Source organism: Triturus cristatus, chromosome 1_2 (assembly GCF_964204655.1).
Source record: "Triturus cristatus chromosome 1_2, aTriCri1.1, whole genome shotgun sequence".
Lineage (NCBI taxonomy): Eukaryota > Metazoa > Chordata > Amphibia > Caudata > Salamandridae > Triturus > Triturus cristatus.
This window is the reverse complement of record NC_140580.1, coordinates 210,623,043-210,647,791: the sequence shown is the minus strand read 5'-3', so window position 1 is coordinate 210,647,791 and position 24,749 is coordinate 210,623,043. Positions and strand designations below refer to the sequence as shown.

Below are 24,749 nucleotides of genomic sequence, written 5' to 3'. Positions count from 1 at the left end.
TGCCTATTTGACTGGTTGACACTTGTTTCTTAATCCCAAAGACATCTCCTTCCTTTCCCTTTTAACTTACAGGGTTACCCTGGACAGAAAGGAGAGAAGGGGGAGACGGTAAGTTTGGAGATGATTCTGTTATCTCAAACAGGTGCTAATGAAATGATGTACCCATTGCAAATGATAGCGCTTGGCGCTAATAATCAAAACACCAAATCCACAATAACTGCGCTGCGCTGATATAAGAATTTCACATTGGAGCTCAATTCGATGCCCTTCCAGTGTCATTGTCCATGACAAATCAAAATGTGTCAATAGCAACATCCATCTTATATAAAGAATTGTTGATGTTCTTAAGTAAAAACTACACTCATGAAAACGTTTGAAATGCTGATATACTTTCTCTACTGGGGCTGTATCTTTGTTGAAATATTCATGTGAAGGTAACTTCCAATCACTGCTGTAGTTGTACAAGAATAAGTGCTGGTGCATAAAGTGCTGCTCAGAAGCCCATGGACTGTGATATTAAATTTCAGCATGCAGAATACTAAAACTGTGTAGCCTTGAATCCATGCCAGGCCTCTATCATCCACTGCCAGACTCTCCCTGCCCCTTTATCTCACTCATGTGGGTTCCTGCTCTCTCCCTTGGTGACGGGGTTTCCACCTTTCTCTTTCTCCTTCTTTCCACTTTGTGTGATTTTTCCTCTCTTGCTCTCTGGAAATGTCTGAAGAGGAAGAATCAGTGTCGGTCCCCATAAATGAGTGTCCGTGGTGCCCACCAGCAACCACCAGCCCAAATTAAGCACTGCTTCCAATGCTCTGGAAACTTTCATAGAGAGCATTTAACTCTACTTTCTCTTCGATGCCAATGCAATCAAAAACTTCCGCACATAAAGTAAACAAACTTTGCCTTATCATATTAAGAATAATCCTGGATGCGGGACATCAGCACAAAGCGGCTGATGTCTCATCCATCCGTATTAAGAGCGCATGGAGGCCCTAAACACCCCAATTACATCAGAAGTGACATTCACCACTTTTTGACAGATTTCCCACATCTGCCAAACTCACAATTAGGACCAAAGTCAACTATTTCTTAAGAAGCACTGATTGAATAGAGATAAAGCAACCTTGCATATTTGGAATTGTCCAGAAGACTAGAGACTTCATACAAAATATTCTTGTGACTACATCAGGGCATATGAAGTGCCTAGAGTATAACAGGGCGACCTTAGTTGTAATCCAGATCTTGTCACTTGGACAACTGTTTGATCACTGCATCACCTTGTGCCTCAACTCCCTGGCCAAACTTGGTAGAGGAAAGCGCTCAGGTCGAGTCTTACAGGCACATGCATCAAGCACAAAACCGGTCGCAAACGGGCAGATTCTCAGAATCTGCCCCTTTGAGACCAGTATTTTTGCATTTGGGATGCATCATCCCAAATGCACAAATCGCTATTTAAGGAATTTCAGAATAGCGATTCCTTAAATAGCGATAGCATTTAAGGAATACCTAATTGAGATTCCTTAAATGCAATGCATTACAGTTTTAAAAATAGCGATTTCGCTATTAGCGTGAGCAAATTACCATGAGGCTGGACTTCATGGTAATTTGCGAAAACTTAGAAAAATGCACTTATTTGCATTTTTCTAAGTTTCATGTTGCGCACACACATGCCCTTAGAGCATGTGTGTATGCAACATATGTGCAGAGTTAACATACATGGGTGCAATAGGGTGTCATTTTGACACCCTTGCACCATCGAAATTGCGGGAGCAATTTGCGAGTACCTACTGGTACTCGCAAATTGCTCCCGCAATCTCTAATTCATTCCTATGGGCCTGGAGGCCCATAGGAATGAATGGGAAGACATTCCTTAATTGCGACTCGCAATTTGCTAGTCGCAATTAAGGAATTTGTGGGAATCGCTATTTCTTTAGCGATTCCTACATGCATAGGGTTTTGCTATTCCTTAATTGCGATTCCTTAATAATCGCAATTAAGGAATCGCAAAACCCTATGATGATGCATGTGCCTGTATGTTTCAAAACCTGGACATTTAACATTTAGTAGTAGGATTGCAGAAGAAAAATCATTAAACATTCCCCAACAATCTTTGGATTAGAGATGTTGGGATATAGAAGTCCTCTGCTGGTAATGGATGTGTACATCTTCCCTGTGTGCCCAACTGTACTATTGTCAGGATCCCTATTGCTCATTTATGTTGTCATTGGCAAATATGGATAATGCGTGTGCGCCATGACAGAGGCCTGTCGTACGGATTGTGGTCTTGTTGGACTGGGTGGGGCACCTAAAGAGCTACCCTCATACTGGTAGAAGGGTACTGCTTTCGCCAGGAGTTAAGCAGCAGGAGCGCAGTAGTGTCAGCTTACCATCTAGTAAACAGCTCCTTTTTAATCTGTGTCACTGGAGTGAGGCCTACCTGCTCACTCACCTTTTCAAAACTTCCGCTGCTGTGTGCTTAATTTACCCTTGGTCTAAATCAGTTAGATGCAAAGTGCTGTGCAGAGCAGGAGTGGTGACTCTGCGCTGGATGTATGTGGGCCTGCACAGGGCACAGTGCAGGAATAGGGCAGTACTGTACTGTGTAGTGCATGCATGGTGAGTACACGTACTCAGTGTCTGTATACATGTGACGAATAAATTACATGAGAGATGTAGTACTGTGCAGTGTGTTTGCAGTAAATGCATAACATGGGTACATGAACAATACATGAAGGGTAATGTGTTGTGCAGGTCACGCATGGTGAATGTGTGTGATAGCAGTGTGTGTGCTTGCAAGTGGCATACCTTGACACAATACAGGAAGGCTACAGTACTGAGCAGAGCGAATGTGTGTGCTGATTGTTTATGGCACAATACATTCAGGTAACAGTACTGGACAGTGTGTGTGCTGTGTATATACACTGAGTGCCTGTGTGTCTGTAATGGTACATTCCATGGAGGGCGCTGGTTCCATTTTGGGAAACCCAGGACTGCTTGGTGAAGACATGAGCAGAGGAATCCCCTCAGACAGATTTGTGTGTTGTTGCATCCTATGAGCTGGGTGGGACTCACTGGAGACATAAGAGTGAGACTACCCCTCTACATTTCAAAGGTTGCTCTTTGAATTAGTGACCACAAGAAAAGGGCCTGGACACATCTCAGTAAATAGATGGTGATGATAAGGGAATCATAAAGAGTAGGGTTGGGCGCCCAGAATTAAGCTTTTGATGCACATATCACTGTGGCTGACATCCAGGTGTGAACTCTAGTCACTCCCATGCCTGGGTTGTGGGACTACCAGCTACGAAGTCTCTCCTACTGTGACAGATAGTTTTTCAAGAGCAAGGGGGAGAAGAGAAATGTAAATCTATAAAGACTCAGGCTTTAAATCACATACTGTGTCTGGAAATGGACTATAAGAAAGGGAGGCTGAGACCCAAAAATGCGTCATCTGCCAGGCATCCAAAGTGGCTGTGTGAGGAGGAGAAGCTCTGTAAGACTTCTTCCTGTGACCAGGACTCGGGCCAATGCTTGCTAATCTCACTGCTGAGTGAGGCGACATCACCCATAGAAACCAAAACCACCTGCTCTGGAGCATAGAGCACCAGTGCGTGCCTGCTTGATTTGACCAGTGTACCTTGTGAGGAAGAAACTAGCACTGGAGTAAGCTAGGTCTAGCTGAGAGCCCAACCATGAGAAGACAGCTACACCAACTATTGGATTGCTGCCCATGTGCAGATTCCAGTCGGCTACCCCGTTTGCCAGAAGAGGGCAGCAGTGAAGATAGCTGTGAGCAGAGTACCATCTGGGCGATTGAAGCGACCATGTATACCTGGAAGGGTCACTGTGTAAGTTATTCCCGTCTCTAAAGGGCCTAAGCTGTGCGGAGCTTAGTGGCCAACTTGAATCTGCACACGGGCAATGACATGATCGGTGCAACAGCTTTCTCCTCACATCTTGCCTAGTGGCCACCCTGTATGCCAGGAGGGGCCGCAATGGTGTGGATTACTATGTGGTGAGGGCCTGTCTACTTGCCAAGATCAGTGTTCCCAGTGAGGAAGAGTAGAGGGTTGGAGAGATCGAGGTCTAGTTGGGAGCCCAACCGAGTAGACTCCCTAGGCAAGATGTGAGGAGACAGCTGTTGCACAGATCATGTCATTGCCCTGTGCAGATTCAAGTTGGTGACCCCCGCATGCCAGGAGAGGGCCACTGTGAAGATAGCCATAAACAGAGTGCTGGGGGGGGGCAGTGCACCCTGTGCGGTACTGGCTGCACTTCCCCATATGCCAGGAGGGGCTGCCATGAAAATTATTGTTGGATTAAAAGGGCCAAAGCTGTGGGGAACTAAACGGCGAGCCCCTATGCCAGGACAGACCACTGAGGTACGTACTACGGTGTGGTGGGGGCTGATGCCTTGGCCAGTAGATTTACAGCAACCCCATATGCTAGGAGGGGCTGCCGATACCAAAGTTGCTGAGTATCAGGCTGTCTCCCTAGAACTGTGAACCATGTGACTCACATCGAGAATTGTGCCCAAGTTGTCCCCATGAACTGAGGAGGATGCCATGAGTGCAAGGCCACGTCACTAGGACCCCCGTTGGGAGCATTGGAATCCAATCCCCCTGCCCCTCCTGTTTAAGAGCGCAAGACTTACCATGGGGGAGGAGCTCCGGACCATCTCCCATCGCTGCTGGAGTTAGCTGCATAAACTCAGGAGAAAGCCTGTGCTGCTGTACTTCCCTCTTGAGGCCTACTCTTTGGAGAGCACTGGGGCAGTGTGAGTGCCTGTGGTCAGGTTACCCTCTGAGACACTGCAAACTTCCGCGCTGCTTGAGTGGGTAAGGCTGGTTACGGGCCTATTTGGCCCCGGGAGACTTGTTGCTAAGGGTGCTGCAGCACCAAGACACTTTTGACAACTGTGCCAAGAGTCTGGGTAGAATCTTGAGTTAAGGCCTATAGTGAGCATTCCCTGTATGTGGCCACAAGTGAATGGGGAATAACCCCTACCACATTGCAAAGAGTGATTGGGACAGAGATGAGCCAGCTCAAACTAGAGCCCCAACCTCAAGGGGAAATGTGTTATTGTTTATATATGTTGTAACATTACTTTGAGTGCGCAGAGTTAGAAAATACTTATTTTATTATTAACTAAGCATTTGACCGGACATTGATTTATTGACACTGTTGTGCGCTCTTTGATTTATGAGTTGTGTTCCTGTATTCACCCCCTTCCCATGCCCACCCCCATAGCTACCACTGAGTGTAGAAGGGGTACTTGGCCTAGGTGTTCAGGATCCATAGTATCTCAGGCTCCAGGACATCAGGAGTAACAAGCATTGGCATAGCCAATAGGTCTCGCTTTTGGGACCTTATAAGTGTTTAGCCATGCAACAGTTGCATAACTAAATACTTATAAGGTCCCAAAAGCGAGACCTATTGGCTATGCCAATGCTTGTTTCTGTTTATTACTGCTCTGTAGTAATGGCGGCGCACGGGTGCCACCATTACTACATAGAAGTAATAAACAGGAGAAAAAAAAACTGGCTCACGGAGAACATCAAAGCGGCTGTGAGGCCGTGCGGCCGCGAAAGTGATCGCGATCAAACATCAAAGCGGCCGCGAAAGTGAGGCGCGTGCGCCCGCGCACCTGCACTGTAGCTCTAGGCTACAGTGGTAGCACTTTTTTGAGCCCTCACAAAAAGTCTCGCCAGACCAGCGCATGCGCTGGGTCAGGCGAGACCTAAAAAGGCCCTAATCCCCACAGTTGTGCCCAGTAGCCACTGCATGCCTCGTTACCTACTGAAAGTTGTTGTGACAAGAGACCTACAGGCTTTTGGGCCTCCTAGACAGATCTCACTTCGCTGTAGCATCTCGTGGTTTTCTGCTAAAAGCAGGCGACGGTATTTTGACTAGAGGCTCTGGTTTCATGGAGAGACTCCGTGTGAAGCACACGCTGAGATCACTGAAGAGCGATCGAGAGAAGGAAGCAGTAATTCAGAGAATGTGTCTTGAAATAAACTGACCCTGGTGCTCTGCATTAAGTGAAACAAAGTCTAGTCTGTTATTTCCCGTCTCTTGCGGCCCACAGACCTATTAGACTGATGTTTGGCTTGGCACGATGTCTACACACCATCAATTTTATACCATTATACAAACTTATTGTCCTGCTCGGTTGTTTATTGCTTCTCCGTGCACTGCTATTCTCACAGTGACCTCCACTTACAAAGGGACAGAAGGTACAAGAGGCCAAACCATCTGACAGTAGACAGGGAAGCAGTTTCTAACGCCACCCTGCTGGAATACTGTACCAAGCGAAAAATAAGATATTCGGTGTATTCCCCAGATTTAGCCCTCTGGGCATCCTTTCAAGGACATTTTCATTCATTCTACACCTGCCAGTCTGCATAATGAGAACTGAGCTTCATTTGTGAGCCCCCTCTGCGTACATCGTCTCCAGTTTCGTCCCAAACCTCAAAAGCCAGACTGTAGAAAACACGCGCCAACCTCATGTGCCGTGCGCAGACCTCTTCTCGCCCACTCTCTGTAGCTCTCTGAGGAAGTAGAGATGCGAGTACAGCGCTTCACAAAATATGTGAAGAAATACATTAAAGGATCCACTATTAGTCCTTCTGTGGTGCTAGCATGAGAAGGAATATTCCAATTTGGTATTCCAGTCAGAATTGAAAAAATAGGATGTTGTTGTCTGATATTGAAAACCATTTTTTTTTTTAATTGGAATGTGATGTATTCATGCAACCTTCGCCCTCAAGCCCATTTAGTATTTTGTCACTGTTGGTTGTGCTAATTATCCTGCTCCGAAGAGTGTTTAGTCTCCGTCCCCGCGCTTCTCTCTCTTTCACTCCGCACCTGCGCGGCTGCCTTTGAAAAAGACTTCCCATAAACAGTGATCAGACGGATCCTTGGAACGACAAGACAGAATTATTTCCACTTAAAAGCAGAGCCCTCATGTTAATTGACCAAACACAGAGATCCGGGATGCGACTGATGGCCTTTTTTGAAATCATAGATTGTAACAATAAATTAACGCTTCTTGAAAGAGAACCTCAAAGTGGGAACAAGGCACTGAGTTTGACCAGGCTTTCCCAGATCAGTCTCACAAAGTAAAGGCTCGTGAAGCATAGGCGGTAAGCAGAGTGGCAATATGCATATATCAGCCTTGCCCCTCACACAGGCTTAATATTAGTATTTTAGGGTGGTAAAGTAGTTTAGTGGGTTAAAGTGTTCACAGAAGCAATCTATGTGAAAACTGTAGGTCACAGGTTTGAACCCTAGGGGCTTATTTATGAGCTTTTGACACAACGCGTGACAGGAAAAGGGCGGTAATGTGCCATATTTAAGGCACTACAGTGCATTCTTCCCCTTTCTCTTTCCCTGGCGCTCTTTTGACAGCTTAGCCCCAATGCAGGCATCATGGCACTATAGTGAAGCACAAGGGTGCCTCCGTTGCATGCAGGATTGTTTTTGTGCAGAAAGGGGCACCTTTCTCCTCAAAAACAATCCTGGGAGGCATATTTCTCCTTCTATGTGTGTGGCAGAATGCAGCACCCATAGAAGGAGTAAGAAACGAGGAGAAATAGGGATATTTCTCTTCGTTACACCTCCCCAGGGAAGTGTATGATTCTAGCGCATCCCCAGGTTTACAAATTCTTGTGTCAAAATCAATGAGAGTTGCGTAGGAACACCCACGCAATGCCCATGAAATGCCTTCCCAGGGCAGAGGTATGGAACGCAGCGATTTGCACTGCGATGCGTTACTCCCGATTTTTGAAGCCACTCAGAGCCGTGCAAAGTGGCTAGGCGTGCCTTCAAAAATCTGACTAGGAGGTTTGCGTCATGCATATACCACGTTGTGTGGCTCAAACGTGATGCAACCCTCCCATAAATAATCCCCCTATGGTCTACACACACGTACATAAAGGAGGGGAGAAATAATGAAAAAGGGGAAAGGTAGGAACGCAGGTCTTATTCAAAAGAGAGGTGAGAGAGACGCATAAAAGGAGGGAGAAGAGGAAGGACATAGAATGAGGAGAGAACAAAATTAACACAAAAAAACTGACCAGATAGATAGATAAATGGAGAGTAACAAGAGTGAAAGGGGAAGAGAGGAAGGAAAGAGGAGAGAGAGATAGCAATTTTAAAAATTTTTAGGGGTCAGAGCATATACGCTGGGAACTGGATGGCTGTGCCCCATCGTTTAAAAACTCCATATACCAGGAGCATCAGTCAAACATTTGGGGGTGAATATGCAAAAAAAGCAACCGTTCCTGACACTATCTGAACAAAGTTTCGCCTTTCAACCTAGACTCAACAGTCTTCTACTACCCATTGACTTTTAAAGATAACTGACCTATAAAATGTTTGGTTTTTCAGGGTCCTCCTGGTTCAAAAGGACAGTTGGTAAGTACTGAATTCTATTTGCTATCAATGAAAATGTGATTTTTGTTTTATTTCAAAGCATAGTTGTGAAATTATTTTTTTCTCTTCTAGGGAACGACAGGACAAAAAGGAGAAAAGGTAAGAGCTGCTGAGCAAATGTTTAATTGTAAAATGGGGTGCAAACTTTCCCGATTTTGTTGGAGATATCCCGGTCCTTGACAACATGTATATGTTAGAAATCCCATTAAATGGTAACAAAGGTGTGTCATATGTTGTTGATGGAATTGGATCAGCGTACACTCAATAGGTAGAACATGGAGAATAAATTCCTGCCCATATTAATGGACAAACAGTACATTGACATAAGGTAGAGAAGGGCAGAAATTGATTTACTAAATTCTGTAACATTTGTAGGAGGACAACTTACTAGATGCCTGAAATATCTCAAAGTTACTCTGACCTTTCTATCGTCAGTCACAAAGATTTACTAAGACGTTAATCCAGACATGCCTAAGGCATCAAAGGCTCAGGAGTACATATAAATAAATCCAGCCCTTGTAAAGGCAAGACCTATTTCATTTCGGAGAAGCGGCCGTCATTGTCCCGGGCTGCTTGGAAAGTGAACTGTGCATGGTGCGCTGAATGTTACAGGAAAGCATGTCGTGCCTGCAGTAGGTGAAACTCATTAAAGAAAATAGTGCTTACAGACTAAATAAGACATACTGTGTAACAACAGAGGTAAAGGGCCAGTCCTCATGGGAGGTTACAAACGAAGACAAGGCGGTACTAAGGAGGGACTAACAAGCCTATAAACGTATCAAAAGCCAGCATTTACAAAGGACAATAACTCAAGCCAATAAAAATATCAAAGACTTGGCGGAGCTTCAAGTCCACACTCGAATACAGCATGCCTCGCAGAGCAGCACATGCGCTGCCCAGGCTCAACCTAAAAATGCATAAACAGTTTAGGTGCAGCCCTCCTAAATCATCCTTCAAACCCACAACACAAGGAGTCTGACACACTCTGAGGAGCATTCCTCATCCCTGCTCTCCGCAAACCTCACACTCAGATCTGTGACGGTAACCTCAGATTCATTCGGAAAGTCATCACGGAATACAGAAAGTACTTAGATGCCCATTAATGACCGATGGTGCGCTCTATATATGTAATATAACAATAACAAGCTACTATTAAAGCCCATAATCCCTCTCTATTTATAAACTGTTATAGCCACGCTTCATAGTGTCAGGAGGTGCGCTATACGGATACCTATATTATTATAAAAACTGCTTATTTCCAAATGCTGTGGCTTTTCTATAAATCTTCAGAACTAACAATAGTTGCAGTTTGAAAATATCTTTTGCATCCTACTGTAAGAAATGCAAATAAATGAGTCATTTACAGAAAACAACTTAAAAAAGTAGGAGACAGGAACACACATATTTTTAGAATCGCCCACACAATAAAAAAAGAAAAAGAACCAGGGTATTAATACACATTCTTGTTTCACCTAGGTCCACAGTGTGTCAGAATTCAACATGATGTTGTAAAGTTATAGTGGATACATGAAGAGAGGAGTTTAATGTCTTTAACGAAGGAAGCGTACAATGTCGTACAATGCCCACACTTCGTTTCTAGCCCGTAAAACAAAGAATCATACGAGAAGAATATTTATCTGAAATACAAAATTGGTTATAAAGTCTTTAAAGAACTAAAAAAAATAGCAGTGTCAATACGGATAGCCTTCTAAGATAGGGTGTGGGTGTTACATCAACAAATCTTAAATAAAGAGAGGAGGAAGTAACCTTGGACCTATGTATTAGTTCATGAACTTTATGAACAATTAGACATCCTTCCTGGGTTTACTAAACACAGATAAGGCGCCTCCAATTGTCAGGTCAGGAAGAGAGACAGGGTTTTTTTTTTCTTTTTTAATAGAAATTTGTTGTCTGTCTGGTTCTGTAGCTAATGTTTATGATATAGTGTGACATATGTGCAAAATAATATTTTAAAAGAAACTGCTTGAATACTATTTGAAGAGGTAGGAGAGCTTGAACAATTAATGCTACCAGGTGACACCATGTCTATACGGCAGTCCAGTGCTTCTAAAAACAATAGTAACTTAGAACCTGAAGTCACATGATACACGGCTGCAACTCCCAGAGTGCTCTGGGTTACTGAATGAAAACCCAGAAATGGGGCACGATGTCTCTGGTAGCACAGATATATCTGGTATACTCTTGTACAACATTTGGCTACTTTCCCTGTACCTCGAGCGTTTTCTTCTCTATTTCTTGGACATACTACTACTGCACAAGTGTGACATCTTATTTTTAGAGAGTACCGCCTCTGACAGGCGTTTCACAATTAGGTTACTATTAAGCTTTAAGTTTATCAGAAACATTATACACTTAAACATGTCTTTTTTCCACTAGTTACACAATAACAACGTGTTTCCTGTGTACGCTTGCTTCTCCAATTGGTGCCAGAAGGTTTTCTGCCTTTGACGCTTTGTTTAAATGTAGTAGTTCACAGTGATGCCATCGCAAATGGGGGTAGGCTGTAGGTATCTTTTCACTGAGTGGTCAAGAGGAGTGGACCTGGATTTACTGCAGCTCATGAATTGTGGCACTAAATCTACTTTCACCTCTCATGCCATCCAACCACTGGGTCAGTTGGGGAAAAAAAATCCATAATGGCAGGGGAAACATTCCACTAAAACATAATACACACGATCTGCCCATGAAGAAATTATCCATGGAAAATTATTTGCCCTATTTTTTCACAAATGTGTCCAATGGACAGAGCTGTGCAGATTTTATTGAATTTTCGCCATTCCTACACCCAGGCAAACTGATGATCCTCAACAAATTTGGTTGTATATTTTCATTTTCAGGTTTAGAAAAAAAGATTTACTGGTGTCTAATGGCTGTCACTTGATTTCATATCACAGAGGCTATACACATCTAGACAAAACTCCAACATAGGGGTTTGTAGTATCAAATAGAGTTTGTTCCACAGACTAAACAAGATTGCATTTTGTGTATTAAAGGTCCTTGCCATAATGCTCGCATTATTAGAAAAAGGGCTATGAAATAATGCAAAAAGCTCTTTCCATTGCACTGTCTGATTTCAAGATAAGCATAAATGCACTGCTACAGTGACATAAATCTCATTTGGTAATATATAGCACAACAGTATTGTGACAGGAATGCATGCCATCAGAAGTAATTATGACCAAACCATGTTGATAGTGAATCCTAGCAATGTTCCTAGTGACATATACGGAAGGGGTATGTGATCACTATGCTAGAGTATTGAGTTAAAAAGAAAAAGAGGGACTCATCCCCTTTAAGGACTTATGGGAGGGCTATGATCCCCGCAGCTCTGACGTCTTTCTCCACTCTCAGATGACTCACTGGATTTCTGACCCGGCGACTCGCACCCTGGCACACCGACCAATGCGACCGTTCGAGAAATGGCTCACTCGTAAAAAGGATGATCGGGGGCTCATTTTTGAACTGTACTCCTTTCTCTTAATGGGCCCTTCTAATGTTCACACAGTGGGACAGAAACACTGGGAGGAGGAACTAGGGCGTGCTCTGTCTGATAAGGAATGAGAAGATATTTATTACCGAGCAAACAAAACACGTCATGCTCTATGGGCCACGCGGAAACTGCTTTTAAGATTGCGTCCTACTGGTATTATACTCCAGCTCGACTCGCTAAGTGGCAATCTGGTTGTGGGGATGTGGCAGCCCAGGCACCCTTATCCACTTGCTGTGACACTGCACAAAGCTTATGCGTTACTTGGAACGTACTAGACGACATTGACAAGGTCTTCCACACCGCTATCCCTGGACTCCCAGTTTACACTCTCCTAGGCCTTCCCAATGCGCTGGCTTTCCCCTTGCGCTCTATTAGAGGGAGACAGATGGCACTTGCGCTGTATGCTGCACTCCGGGTGATTTTACCTGGGTGGAAATCGGATAGGGCCCCGGACCATGCCCAATGGCTGCACCAACTCTGGTATCTCCTAGGTATGGAGAGGCTCTCATCTACCACCCTAGGGTCTTATGCAGACTACACCAAGATCTGGGCCCCCTTCATAGCTCTCCTCTCCATGGAATTCCGGGAACTAACTTGCCCTAGCTACCTCCGGCTTTTGAGACTGATTCCTGAAAGTACTCCCCCCGCATAGCGTGATGGATTTTGGTGGGATACGCTAGCCCTTTAGCCTATTGGAGATCTCGCACATTAACGTACACATGGAACAATTTTTTTCCCTTTTCATTTGTTTCTTGCTCACTGGGGAGGGTGGGAGGGGGTGGGTGGGGATTTGTTCTGTCGGTTCATAAATTTTTTGTGCTTGTCCTCAAAATCAACACAGCTAAGAATCTATGATCGGACTCGGGCTGCGGGTTCCCGCAGCTTGTATGTCTGACAGCATGCTGGAAAACTTGGTTACACAGGCACTGAGCTGACGGTTATCGCTTCCCCCATTTCTCTACGCGGCCGGCCCTCTTTGGGTTGTTGGCGACTTGCTGTGTCAATTAATAATCGGTATGTTCTCCTTCATTGTCTTGTTGTCACGACTTGATCAGATGTCAGCCGGCCCATTGGGTTGTGGGCGCTAGTGTCCTGTTTGCTTTGCTCTGAGCTTTTCCAATAAAATCGATGTAATACTAAAAAGAAAAAGAGCTCTCACTTACCAATAAGTGGCACACTTCTTCATAGGGTCCCCTCCTTGCACCTGTGGAGGGAGCCCTTATACCAGAATGTTCGGAAGCAGGTGAGGCCACCTCGTGCTGGAGTGACCTAAACACCTTTGAATGGTATAAAGAACTTTTGTCTAATTGAACCATCCAAACGGATCACACCCTTTGTAAGACAAGAACCTTATTGAAACTATCTCAGACAAGTGTGGCAAGGAGGACTTGCCACAATGACCCTCACAAGAAATGCTTTCCTTGCCTGCGTTGAGCTGATCATGTGACCAGAAGCTGTGAGACCTGCCAGATATTTAATCACAAGACTCTCCATGACTTGGAGGAGAGTACTTAGCAAATTCTTGGTGAGATTGACCCTTGAACAATTCAACAAAGCTTGTGCCTGCAAATTTGACCAAGAACCACAAATGAGAGCTGGTAGGACCCTCAACTGCAGAAACTCAGGTAGCCCTCTACCCCTAAGCCCCCTAATCTTGTCTCTAAAGCGCACACTTCTGGTATGGTTGGAGAGCTTCTAGTGAGGGTCTCAAAATCCAAGGCCTTCCCAACTTCATCAGCATCTCCCCAGCTGCAATTTCTTAGGAACCTCCTTCACCCTAAACAAAGACACCTTCAACAACATCATGTAAGTCCTTGTGGTGAATAAATATGATACTGGTGCTGAAGGTTTATCGTTGACTGTACTGTTTATGATGGGAGGCAAGTTGGCTTCAGGGGCAACATTAACAACCTCATTGTTAAGGGTTCAACCCTCTTCTACAACCATTCCAAAGACGACCTTGTGACTATTGTATCCACTCTGTTGATGACATTGTCAACGCCCTTAAATATGATGACAACCCATTCTTTAGTTTCACATTTGTTACACTACAGACAATATCTCATTTAATGATTTCACCGTAGGTGGAACCTCGAATGATTTCCTCATCGACAATTCCACCATTGACGACACGCCCATCAATGACCGTTTTTCCACCGGTCCCTTGAAAGTCCTCTAGCTTCGAGCCTATCCTTGATGAAGTCATTTTCACCAATTAATATTACTCCACTCATAAATCTTAGACGCACCTCCTTCATAAGGTGGAGGCATCAGTGCCCTGGGAACTGACCCTGAGGACTTTTTCCTGGGGTCTGAAATCAATCATTATAGTGTGCCTCGTTACCAGCAGGCCACTGTGCTAAAGTTACCAGTGGATTACCGGTTACGCTCGACAATACGATCAAGGGAACACTATACGCGGGAGTGCACTCGCTCTAGGAACAGACAGTACATTTGGGCTTTCTATATTTTTTAACCAATTGGGACCAAACTTGGTTGGATTCCTTGCCCTATACTAGGACTTAACTACTATGGCGTTTGATACCCATTTTAAGTGGACTACACAATCTTGACCAGCCGGTTCGGAAGTAGAACCGGCAGAGATGTGAGAGAAATCGAGAGATTGACGAGCTGTACTGCCCTGAAGAAGTCGTGGGGTATTCCCTTATCGACGAAACACGTGTTGGATGGGCTAAAGGAATTAAAGACAAACATCTGAAAATATTGCATTGTTCTTCCATTGGAACCATTGGAAGTTCTTTGTTACACTTAATGCATGCGTGAGTGAAGGATTGCTGTCAGATTTAAGTAACAACCTTGGGGTCTAACGTTTAGAGGGTTGGGGTGATTCCCCTCTCCTTGAGCACCGCAACTGATTACACATTTTGTTAAAATAAATAATACCGAATTATATGAGCGCCAGGGATTCCCTAGGTCCAATTCACCCCATTAGGACATTAGCCCTTAAGTATGATGACAACCCATTCTTTAGTTTCACATTTGTTACACTACAGGCAACATCTCGATTAATGATTTCACTGTAGGTGGCACCTCGAACGATATCCTCATCAACAATTCCACCTTGACGACACTACCATCAATGACCATTTTTCCACCGGTCCCTTGAAAGTCCTCTAGCTTCGAGCCTATCCTTGATGGAGTTGTTTTCAACAATTATTATTACTTCACGTATAAATCCTAGAAGCACCTCCTTCATATGGTGGGAGTCATCAGTGCCCTGAGAACTGACCCTGAGGACTTTTTCCTGGGGTCTGAAATCGATCATTATAGTGTGCCTCCTTACCAGTAGCCCACTGTACTAAAGTTACCAGTGGATTTCCTGGAATTTTTTAAAACATCCTGGAGAATTTTGTGATTGCTTACCCCCACCAGTGTTTCAGATGCCTGCCATAAGTCAGAATTGTCTGACAGACCCTAATTTAAAATATCTTCAAGAGAAAAAGATCACCCCCTATAATCAGTTGTTAATTTGTAGAAGTGGTTGCAGGTGGTGGGCACTGCACTTATTACTGGGGACTAGGAAATATTTTCATAAGACTTTGACACAAAGCAAGAGAGAGAAAGGTTGAAATGGGAGAATGAAAGAGCAAGAAACGAGAGAAAAACATGACAAAGCAAGAACACAGGAATGAGAAAGAACATATAAGAGCTAGACAAAGGGACTGGAAGTGTAATGTGGTGGAAGAAAGATGCATGAGGTGGATTTTGGTAATCCTGACTTTCTGCCATGCTGGCAGTGGTCTCTAAACAATACCTTTGGCCCATGCAGTTATGTTTTTGAATGTATCCCTGCCTATTATGCTATATGGAGTTTACTTTCATCAAGAAACAGTTGGTCCATGCCCATTGTGACTGACCTGCAGGTGGGAGCCAGAGCTGTGCTGTAACAAATCCCAAATTTCAGAATACCCGACCAAATCTCAAATTTCGGACTATCCGACTGTCTCATCTGCCACAGGATTCATCTCATGAGAAATTGCAGGCTACTTGAAATTGACTTCTTTTATGTTCGTGGCTGGTATATTAACTGCACAGCGCCTAGTAACATTTTTAACTTAGCAATAATGGAAGTGGCTATGGTATCAAGATATTTACTATGTTATTAGCTGTACTTGGCTCTTCTGAATTGTGTATTTTTTATTACCCTTTGGATATATGGTATAAAAATGAACCATATCTCCCCACTAATGGCGAACTTGTATTTAAACACTGGATAGCACTTATCAATAGAAGGCTTAACAAGCAGTGGCATAGCTAATTGGTCTCGGTTAGGGGAGTGCCTAATTACAGAGATGGTGAATAGGGCGTTGTGACAGAAATCAACCAATTAGCATGCAGGCTGCTGCATATGTCCAAATGAAAAATGCACACTCCGATGCGCGCAGACATATAAAGCGTAAAGAGACGTGCATGCATAAGGAGCACACACATAGACTTGGGCCCAACAGATATACAAAAGTGCACTTAAGACATACCCAGAATACACTAATCCAGTCAAAAACTGACACACACACAAAGCACATGGATGGGGTTTGACCTGGCAGATATGCATTGTGCATCCCCAGTGGCACCCACTGATATACATGTGGAGTAAATGCACACACTGATACAGAGAACACAGATTTTATTACATTTATGAAGCAGAACCTCATTCAAAAGCACCCAGTTGCTTTAGATTCTAGCAGAAAAGTATTATATAAAAATATAGTCGTAAAGTCAAACATTTGCTGTTGAGAAGCACCCATGCTCACACTGCCTTCCATATACATGCACAGGAATCTTATGCATGATTATGCTTTTTTTTAAGTCACTTATACTGCTCGATATGCACCGAGCAGTCTCAGGGCACTCCTCTAAGCTTTGACTTCTTTTGCTCCATTCTTCTGTGATTTAACCTGTTTGTCAGGCAAACTGTTTGTTTGTTTAGGCATTACTATATAGAACAATTTATTAATTAATTTATTTGTGCATTTTTAATATAGTGGCAGACATTATGCAAAGGTTCTAAAGCACTTTACAGTAGAACTAGGTTATTAGTAAGACACAAGATTACATTATCCTAAGATGTTGCTACATTTAAATAAAGTAAAAGCAGAGAGTGGTATAAAGTGCAGCAGTCATAATTTTTATATAACAGGATGTGGACTGGCACCAAATGTAGGAAATGAGGGGAGAGGGACGCATCAAGGCACAGATCAGTGTAGAGACTAACCCAGAGAGGTAACATCCTAAAAAGAGATTACAGGGCCGTGAGGTCCAAGACCAGTTTAGACACAAGGGGGCCGATTCCGATCTCGGTCGGAAGGGCACCGAATCGGGTTCGGCCGGAAAAACTACGAGCCGTATGCGTGTTTTCCGGCCGACTCGTACAGCTGTACGAGCGAGCAAGTACGATGCGAGCTACATGAAATTCACTGACCGAGTTGTTTCCGGGTCTGAACCGCTGGCGTGCAATGGATGCGATTTACAACCGAGCCAGTACGATGCACGCGTCGGACAGCCTGTGCGAGCCGGAGTGTCCTGCTCGCAAAAGCTCCCGGAGTCGGACTTTGGCGGTCAGCGTCAGACCCCCTGACACCCGCAGCCCTACGACTCGGACACAGGGGGAGACCTATGGGTCTCCCCAACACAGGCATGTACGGTGCGGGTGGCACCAACGTGTACCCACTGTAGGGGGTGCACTTTTTCAAGACGTACCCATTCAGTCAATGGGAGCCCATGTACGCATTGTACGACCGGCTCCCATTGACTTCTATGGAAGTCCGACCGAACCGAGTCCGACAGCATACATGCGCATCGTACTCGCTCGGTCGGACTGTAGGGGTCCGGCTCGGTCGGAAAACACTTCGGATCCGACTCGGTCGGAGTGCTTTCCGACCCGGATCGGAATCGGCCCCAAGGAGTGTGTGTGCTCTATTCGCTTCCGGCAATCACTTTAATTAAACCAATAAACTGTAAATTAAATTAAATATAACTCACATGCAATCAAGGTTCATTTAACAAATGTGTCACATGTTGGACTGCAGCCTCAGCCAGGAATGAAAGCTACAACAAGGAGCATCTCTGACACCTTTCTCTGCCTTTCGGCCTCCTTCTCTGCCTTTTAAGATGCAGGGTTGGTGTTTTTACATGTATTTGTATTTTGTGTACTTTGTAGAGTTGTGTTACTCCTGAGAAACAATATCAAGCGATCTGAATGTATAGCTGAGGAGTAGCCAGCAGCAGGGATAGATATGAAGCTGACGCAGCCACCTCTGTCCTCAGGGGTTGGAGCCCTGCTGCTAGGGCAGCCAGGGAGTCCGGCACCATCACTTTTTAACTCGCTCTGTAATCCAAGTTCACCCTGTCTGAGGTAGATTCAGGAAACATACAGCACACAGCATACACAGAACTAAAGCGACTCCAGGCTTCAGTAGTCGGACTTCCGTCTTGATAGCACCCGGGTACAAAAAGCAGAGCAGGTGAAGGACGTTCTCCCGAGTGTGTCCCTTTTACTCAGTGCATGTCTTCCCAAAATGTGCGCAGAGAAGCCCCAAAAGCACTGTAGCCTGCTCCTGTTGAAAGCCTTCCCTGTAAAGGCAGGAAGGAATTGCCATCTCAAAACTGGCAGGGGAAAGCGGCAGCTCTTGCTGGGCTCAGAGTCCCGACGTGTGCTCTAACGATTTAAGGTGTGGCGGGACCGGTCAACCATTTAAAAACATAAAGAAGTAGTCCTGAACCAATGCATGAAAATAACCGCTGCGTATGTTTAACAGTAGTTGGCCAGTGCTTTCAGGGAGGGCTAAACACCGGAAGCGGCATGACATATGCATGCCTTTGACAAATGGGGAGAAAGTAAAATGGAGCAACAATTGTACCAGTAAATGGGAACCCTATGGGCGGGATGTAGGCCCACAAAGCAGATACGGCATGTCTCGGTTTGAGACAGCGCATGCGTAATGCCTAAAGCCGAGACCTAAAAATGAAAACCCATGCACAAACCACTAAGAGTCAGAATAAACATACTTATAGGATTGATTATCATTTGTTGTAAACCATGACCCAAACACATATGTAGAAATTCACAGTTAAAAAGTTTAGAAAATTATTTTTGCAGTTAATGTTATTTTGCAGTGGAAAGTTTGCTCTGCAATAATGCAATGATGTTGATCATTTAGCATCTCAAAAACGTCAGCAAAAGCATTAGGGAACAAGCCTAAGGACATGAACTTTGCTGCCCTGGTTATATATATGACTTTTACATATGAAAACCACAGTAAGAAGAAGCATTAGCAAAGCCAGTAGGTCTAGCCTTGTCCAGCCTGCAATGTTTTTTTTTTAATGTATTCTTCCAAATATATGCAATGATCATTCAAAGTGTAAACGTAATACAAAAGTAAAAATGTCACTGCATTCAGGTAGAGTGCATATGTTTGAAAAAATAAAATAAAATATGGCTCAGTGCAAAAATAAAACATAAAAAAGCGGGAATGAAAGCAGACATTGGCCACTAACCATAAAATTGAAGTGTTGCAACAAGCCCATGCAAACGCTCCTATCAAGACTGATTGTAATAAATCATTCAGTAAACAAAATGCATCAAAAAATAAGATTGATCCATGAGTGATTGTTCTTTTTTTGTCTTTTAATCCGAAATGCCCAGCCAACACGTGTTTCTTCGTTAGGGATGTACCTTACGACTTCTTCAGGGCTATCAGGCTGGTTGCTCCTGTATCAAACTTCTCTCCGCTGTTTCTACTTCCTTCCCGCCTGTTATTAGTATACTGAGGTGATCCCACTACTCAGTATGAGACTTCGATAAAATTAGTGCACTCCTTTCCTTATAATATGATACGTGACGCCACACCGTCTATCCAAAAATTCAAACTTGATGGAATCAGGAGCTCCTATTAAAACTCCAGTGTTGAGACACCTTATGTGGGTCCCTGAGCGAGTATGATCTTGCAAACTGTCTCGTGAGCCGCATTCCAAAATCAAACCCGACAACAATAACAAGGATGAATTTTGAACTGTTGTGATGAGTGAACGCTATAAAGCAATATTCAACAGATACTACAATACAGTTTTTTAGGATGATCACTCAGATGCATCTTTAGACTTGTAGGAATTTTTAGGTCACGTGGTGAAATGTATATAAAGCACCTCTATTCCTGTGATCAAGGCATACAACATGCCATGAGTGATGTAACATGTGAGGCCATACACAGTGCATGGAGAGGGTGCAAGTTATAGTTAGCTCTGTGAACTATAACTGGGGAATTTCTGTGGGTGTTTTTTAGTTTAAAAAGTTAATGTTATCACTGACATATTCACCTAACTATAACGTTACTTAGGTTACTTAGGTTATTTTCAGTGAATTTACAGGTTTTTATAAAATAAAACAGATAATTTTATCACAGCTAATTATAACATTACTTTAACCTTGGTTTTCTTTCTGTGAATTTTTTTTTCTTTAAAGTATATTATTTTATTATAATACGTAAAGTCAAATCCCCGCTGTTCACAGCTTTCGGCTATGCACAGCAGGTAGTTGGCAAGAGGGTCTTGCCTGCGGCCAAGCCCTGTGGCTCACCTCCTTGGAGGCAGCCAAATCCCCAGACAGCTAACCCCACTCTGCATGCGACATGGGGTTGGCCGCAGCCAGACCCTGCATCCAACTCCTCACAACCAGCCACCCTGAGGCAGCCAAGCCCATGCCGCGAATGACCTTTGGTCATACATAGCATGAGGTTAGCTTCAGGCCCTGTCTTGCAGCCAGGTCCTGCTTCCAACTCCCCACCGGCAGACAACCCCAAGCTCCACACAGCCTTTGTTCATGCAGGGCAGGGGGTTGGCTTCAGAGCCTGGCCTGCCACTATGCCCAGTGGCTAAACCCCCAGCAGGCTGACAACCCTATATTGCAAACAGCCTTTGGAATGTGTAGGGTATGGTTGGCCTATGGGCCCCAGGAAGCCCACCCCCTGGTTCAAAAACATATATATTAAGGGGAGCGAGTCATCCAGCACTCCTCCCTGAGCCTTAATAGGCCCGGGAGACCAAATCCTCCTGGGTCCAATTACAATAAAAGGGGAAGGGGGCATTCTTGGGCCAGAGGCCCACATCCCACGGGCAAAATCTAACGGGAGGAGGAGCATCCAGGGACCCCATCAGAATGCTCAGTTTTTTTATAACTGGTGCTCCTGCGAGACTCTCACAGGAGTCCCTTGGACTCAACCATCCAGATATACAAATATTTTTAAACCTTCATTTCTCAAAAATTGCTTAATGGATTCACACCAAATCACCAAACATTTACTTTCTGGACCAATATCTAGCTTCCTGCCAATTATGGTGAAATTTTGTTCAGCAGTTTTTACAGTAGTATGGTATAAAAAAGTCTATAGAAAATGCATGGGGATTTTGTGTTATGGGACCCCCCTTTTTTCTCGGCCCTCGCTTGATGGATCACCCTGAAACTTTCCATGCACAAACTAGGCAAGAAAGGGCACTTATTTGGAATTTCTTGGGATTATTTATCAAATGGTGCCAAAGATATTAGCATCACAAAAAATGCATTTCCCCTGGAAATGCGTACCTAACTATAACTACCCAGTGGCGACTGCCACTAGGTAATATATATGTATGAAGAAACTATGACGACTGGAGTACAAATATATAATCCAACTAAAACCAAGTCCCCTTTTGCCTTGCACAATGATTAACTTTTTGTACACCTATAGCAAACATGAGAAAATGTTGCTGCATTAGTGTGTTCTGAATGAGTACTCAAGATCGATTTACTGATAAAATAGTACTATTTGAGACCTAAAGTGTAAATAGGTTGCCTTACAAATGTGTGTCTGATTTGTACATTGTAGGATTCACTTTGAGCCATATGGTGTGATTTAACCAAAGATTACTGTCAAATGAAAATGTACTAGACAGATGTGGATTTCTACCACCAATTATAATGTGTTGAGTACATCATTGTTACTAATTGGTTGCACGAAGAGCTTTTAGGCCACAGGTCCACTTACAATCATACAGTGGCTTCATTGACCAAGATAATATTAAACTGTATATTTTTTGCATATTTCTTGTGAGTGCATTATATGAGCACAATGCATTGTCAGCAATTAGGTGGATTTCACCCACTATGAGTAACTTTTTAAAAAATGGTTCCATTTTGCTATATGTTTTCTCGTGACTACAGCACCCAGAATGCTTCATGTTTGGCAAGCAGCAACAGCCGGCACAGGTAAACGCGGTGGGGTGGGGGCAAGGCATAAGTCAACAGATGACGTAATAGGTATAATTAAATAAATAAACAATACCTATTCCGTCATCTGTTGACTTCCCCACCGCCGCACCCTGCCCAGCCCACCGCCCACCACGCTTACCTGTGCCGGCCGCCGCTGTTGCCAGGGCTAGTGTTAGGTTAGAGAAAATGGACTCACCTAGCGTGAGAAAGGCCGAGGTAGAATTGCCCTTAAACCACTCAGTAGAGCTTTAACATTGTCAGGACTACTAGGGTTATGCGGCATGGTGAACCAAATTATGTGTCCAGGTTCTCTGAATTTTGCAGCAAAAACTAAAAAAAAAAGGGCCACATTTTCTGGTAATAATACTTTCTTATATTTGAGATAAAAACAACATTTTGAGTGAGATTTGCAAATTTTGAAACTTCTGTGGTAAATTATGCTGCAAATACCACACAATTGAATAAATCAACTGACCCCACTATTGCCTATTGAGTTATCATCAATTTAATGAAGAAAGATGACCAAAATGTAAACATACAAATTACAGTCAGGGCACACTGATAAACTTCTCTTTGAAAGAGACAGGAAGATTGCAATAAAGTTAGCCTCCGGTATTGACATAAAATCAAAAATTGCCTTTTCTATGGAAAGTCTGGCTGAACCATAACTATACATTGGCGACGGCCACTGAGTGTGTGTGTCTGTGCGTGTCTGTGTTTTATGGATTATTTGGAAAACAAAAAGCAAGTTTTGAGTGGCTGGATAGTAAGTAGTGCATTGTGCTTTTTTCAAATTTTAGTTTAATAAAAAAGAGTTATCTTGTTCGAGAGATAGGACGTCAAATATTATTGTTTTGAAAAACATAAAAGTTCCTCCTGAGGCATTTGAGGGTAGTGCTAGCTCGAGTTCACTTACAAAAACATAAAGAGGTGCCGAGAGACGAGGGTCAGGACAGGATCTCAGTAGCTCCAGCTGGGATTAGTTGCTCGCATGCCGTGCCATGTCTTAAATCTCTTTTCCTTTCTCTCCTCTTTTTTCCAGGGTCAATGCGGTGATTACACGCACAGGGTAAGCAGTTTCTTAAATTAACCTCCGAGACGCTTCCTGCTCTTAAATCCTGACTTCCATTTGCGCAGATTGCAATTTATTTTGTTATTTGCTTTGCTATTTTGATAAGGCCGAACCATCTAATCAACAGCCTTTCCAGAAAAAAAACCCACACATGTACTTGTGAGCAGGAGTTCTGTTTTATGCTTGGATGAAAGAATATTTTGGGTCCCTGTTGAATTTGCAAGAGCCACATATAAAATGGAGTCCAGCAAGGGCGACCATGAAGCATAGCGAAAGGGAAGTACATTTGGGTAAGACTGGCAGACGTCCAGGAAAGCCTGTTTCTTTGGTCACACAGATGCAATAGTCAAATTATAATATTTTAACATCTGATGCTCAGAATTATAAATAGAAGAAAGATGCAGGCTGCTTTCAGAGATGTACATATACGCGCTGCATGTGCACCGGCACCTCGGCCCAGAGGTGTGAGGGGCCCTTTGCTGTCTTAATTACCAAATGAATGACACAAGTGCCATTTTCCTTGCTGGCATCTAGACCCATGGCACAATTGTTATTCCACTGGCTACTTTGTGTCTATGGTTATCAACCATAGAACAAGATCCATTTTAGAAGGGAAGGGGTCTAGAACAGGATAATATGTCAGTGAATCCATGAAGAGTGGGACAGCCCTTTAATTCAAGTTCTGGAAAGGACTGTGGCACCCATGCCGTGTATCTGGTGCTGTGGTTTTTTATTCACAAATCATATTTAATTTAATTAGTCCAGCGGAATCCGGCCACGTCCTCACTATCCAGAATGCAAACGTTTGCCACACAAAAGTCTGGAACTAGGGACATGGAGCACATGGTGTTAGGAGGCCCTTCTAATCCATAGCACACGTCATAATATATATTTCAGTCATCCTGGTAATTTGCCAAATCAGCACCACGCTTGCATCCACTATGGTAGTGCGGATTGCGGAGATTAAAGCGGCATAGACCTACCGACTGCAGACAACATGCACAAACAAAACAAACCCAGGCTGACATTATTTTAAAACGCATGAGCACATTGTACAAAGAAACAAGGTGGACTCTAGCGTGTAACCTACTCCATCCGGAGAGAGGGGCTTAAGAGCTTTCGGCTTGTTTGTATTTGAGCTCTCTAGGCAATTAGACATGGCTTCTGGCCCCGGGCAGGGCGGTGAGAAAGCGGCGGTATGAAGCCAGGGCAAAGGCAGCCATTCTGTGAGTGACATGGCAGAGGGAGCTTATATTTCAGCCCCAATACAATAATAGATAGGTCAGCTGTGTTTATATTGCAAAGCGCCCTCATCGGATTCTTATGCTTACAAAAAAGCACAACAAATGCTCCTCTGTAGATGCAGGGGTTTGGTTACAATCTGTGCTCTGGCATGTTCCTGCTGCTAAGGTGGAACGAGGATGTATTTAGGAACAAGTTAAACTCACCGTACACTCACCTCACAGCAA

General features: G+C 43.8%; 1 protein-coding gene across 3 annotated transcripts in view; it reads left to right on the top strand.

Annotated features, from left to right (window-relative positions):
- The window catches only part of COL13A1 (collagen type XIII alpha 1 chain), a 583,842-nt gene that overhangs the window by 299,635 nt on the left and 259,458 nt on the right, over nucleotides 1–24,749 (top strand). For all 3 annotated transcript variants that reach the window (XM_085603477.1, XM_085603475.1, XM_085603476.1), the window contains 4 exons: nucleotides 73–108; nucleotides 8,392–8,418; nucleotides 8,509–8,535; nucleotides 23,251–23,277. In XM_085603477.1, the coding sequence (XP_085459603.1) occupies nucleotides 73–108; nucleotides 8,392–8,418; nucleotides 8,509–8,535; nucleotides 23,251–23,277 (117 nt within the window). The remainder of the gene's footprint in view (nucleotides 1–72; nucleotides 109–8,391; nucleotides 8,419–8,508; nucleotides 8,536–23,250; nucleotides 23,278–24,749) is intronic.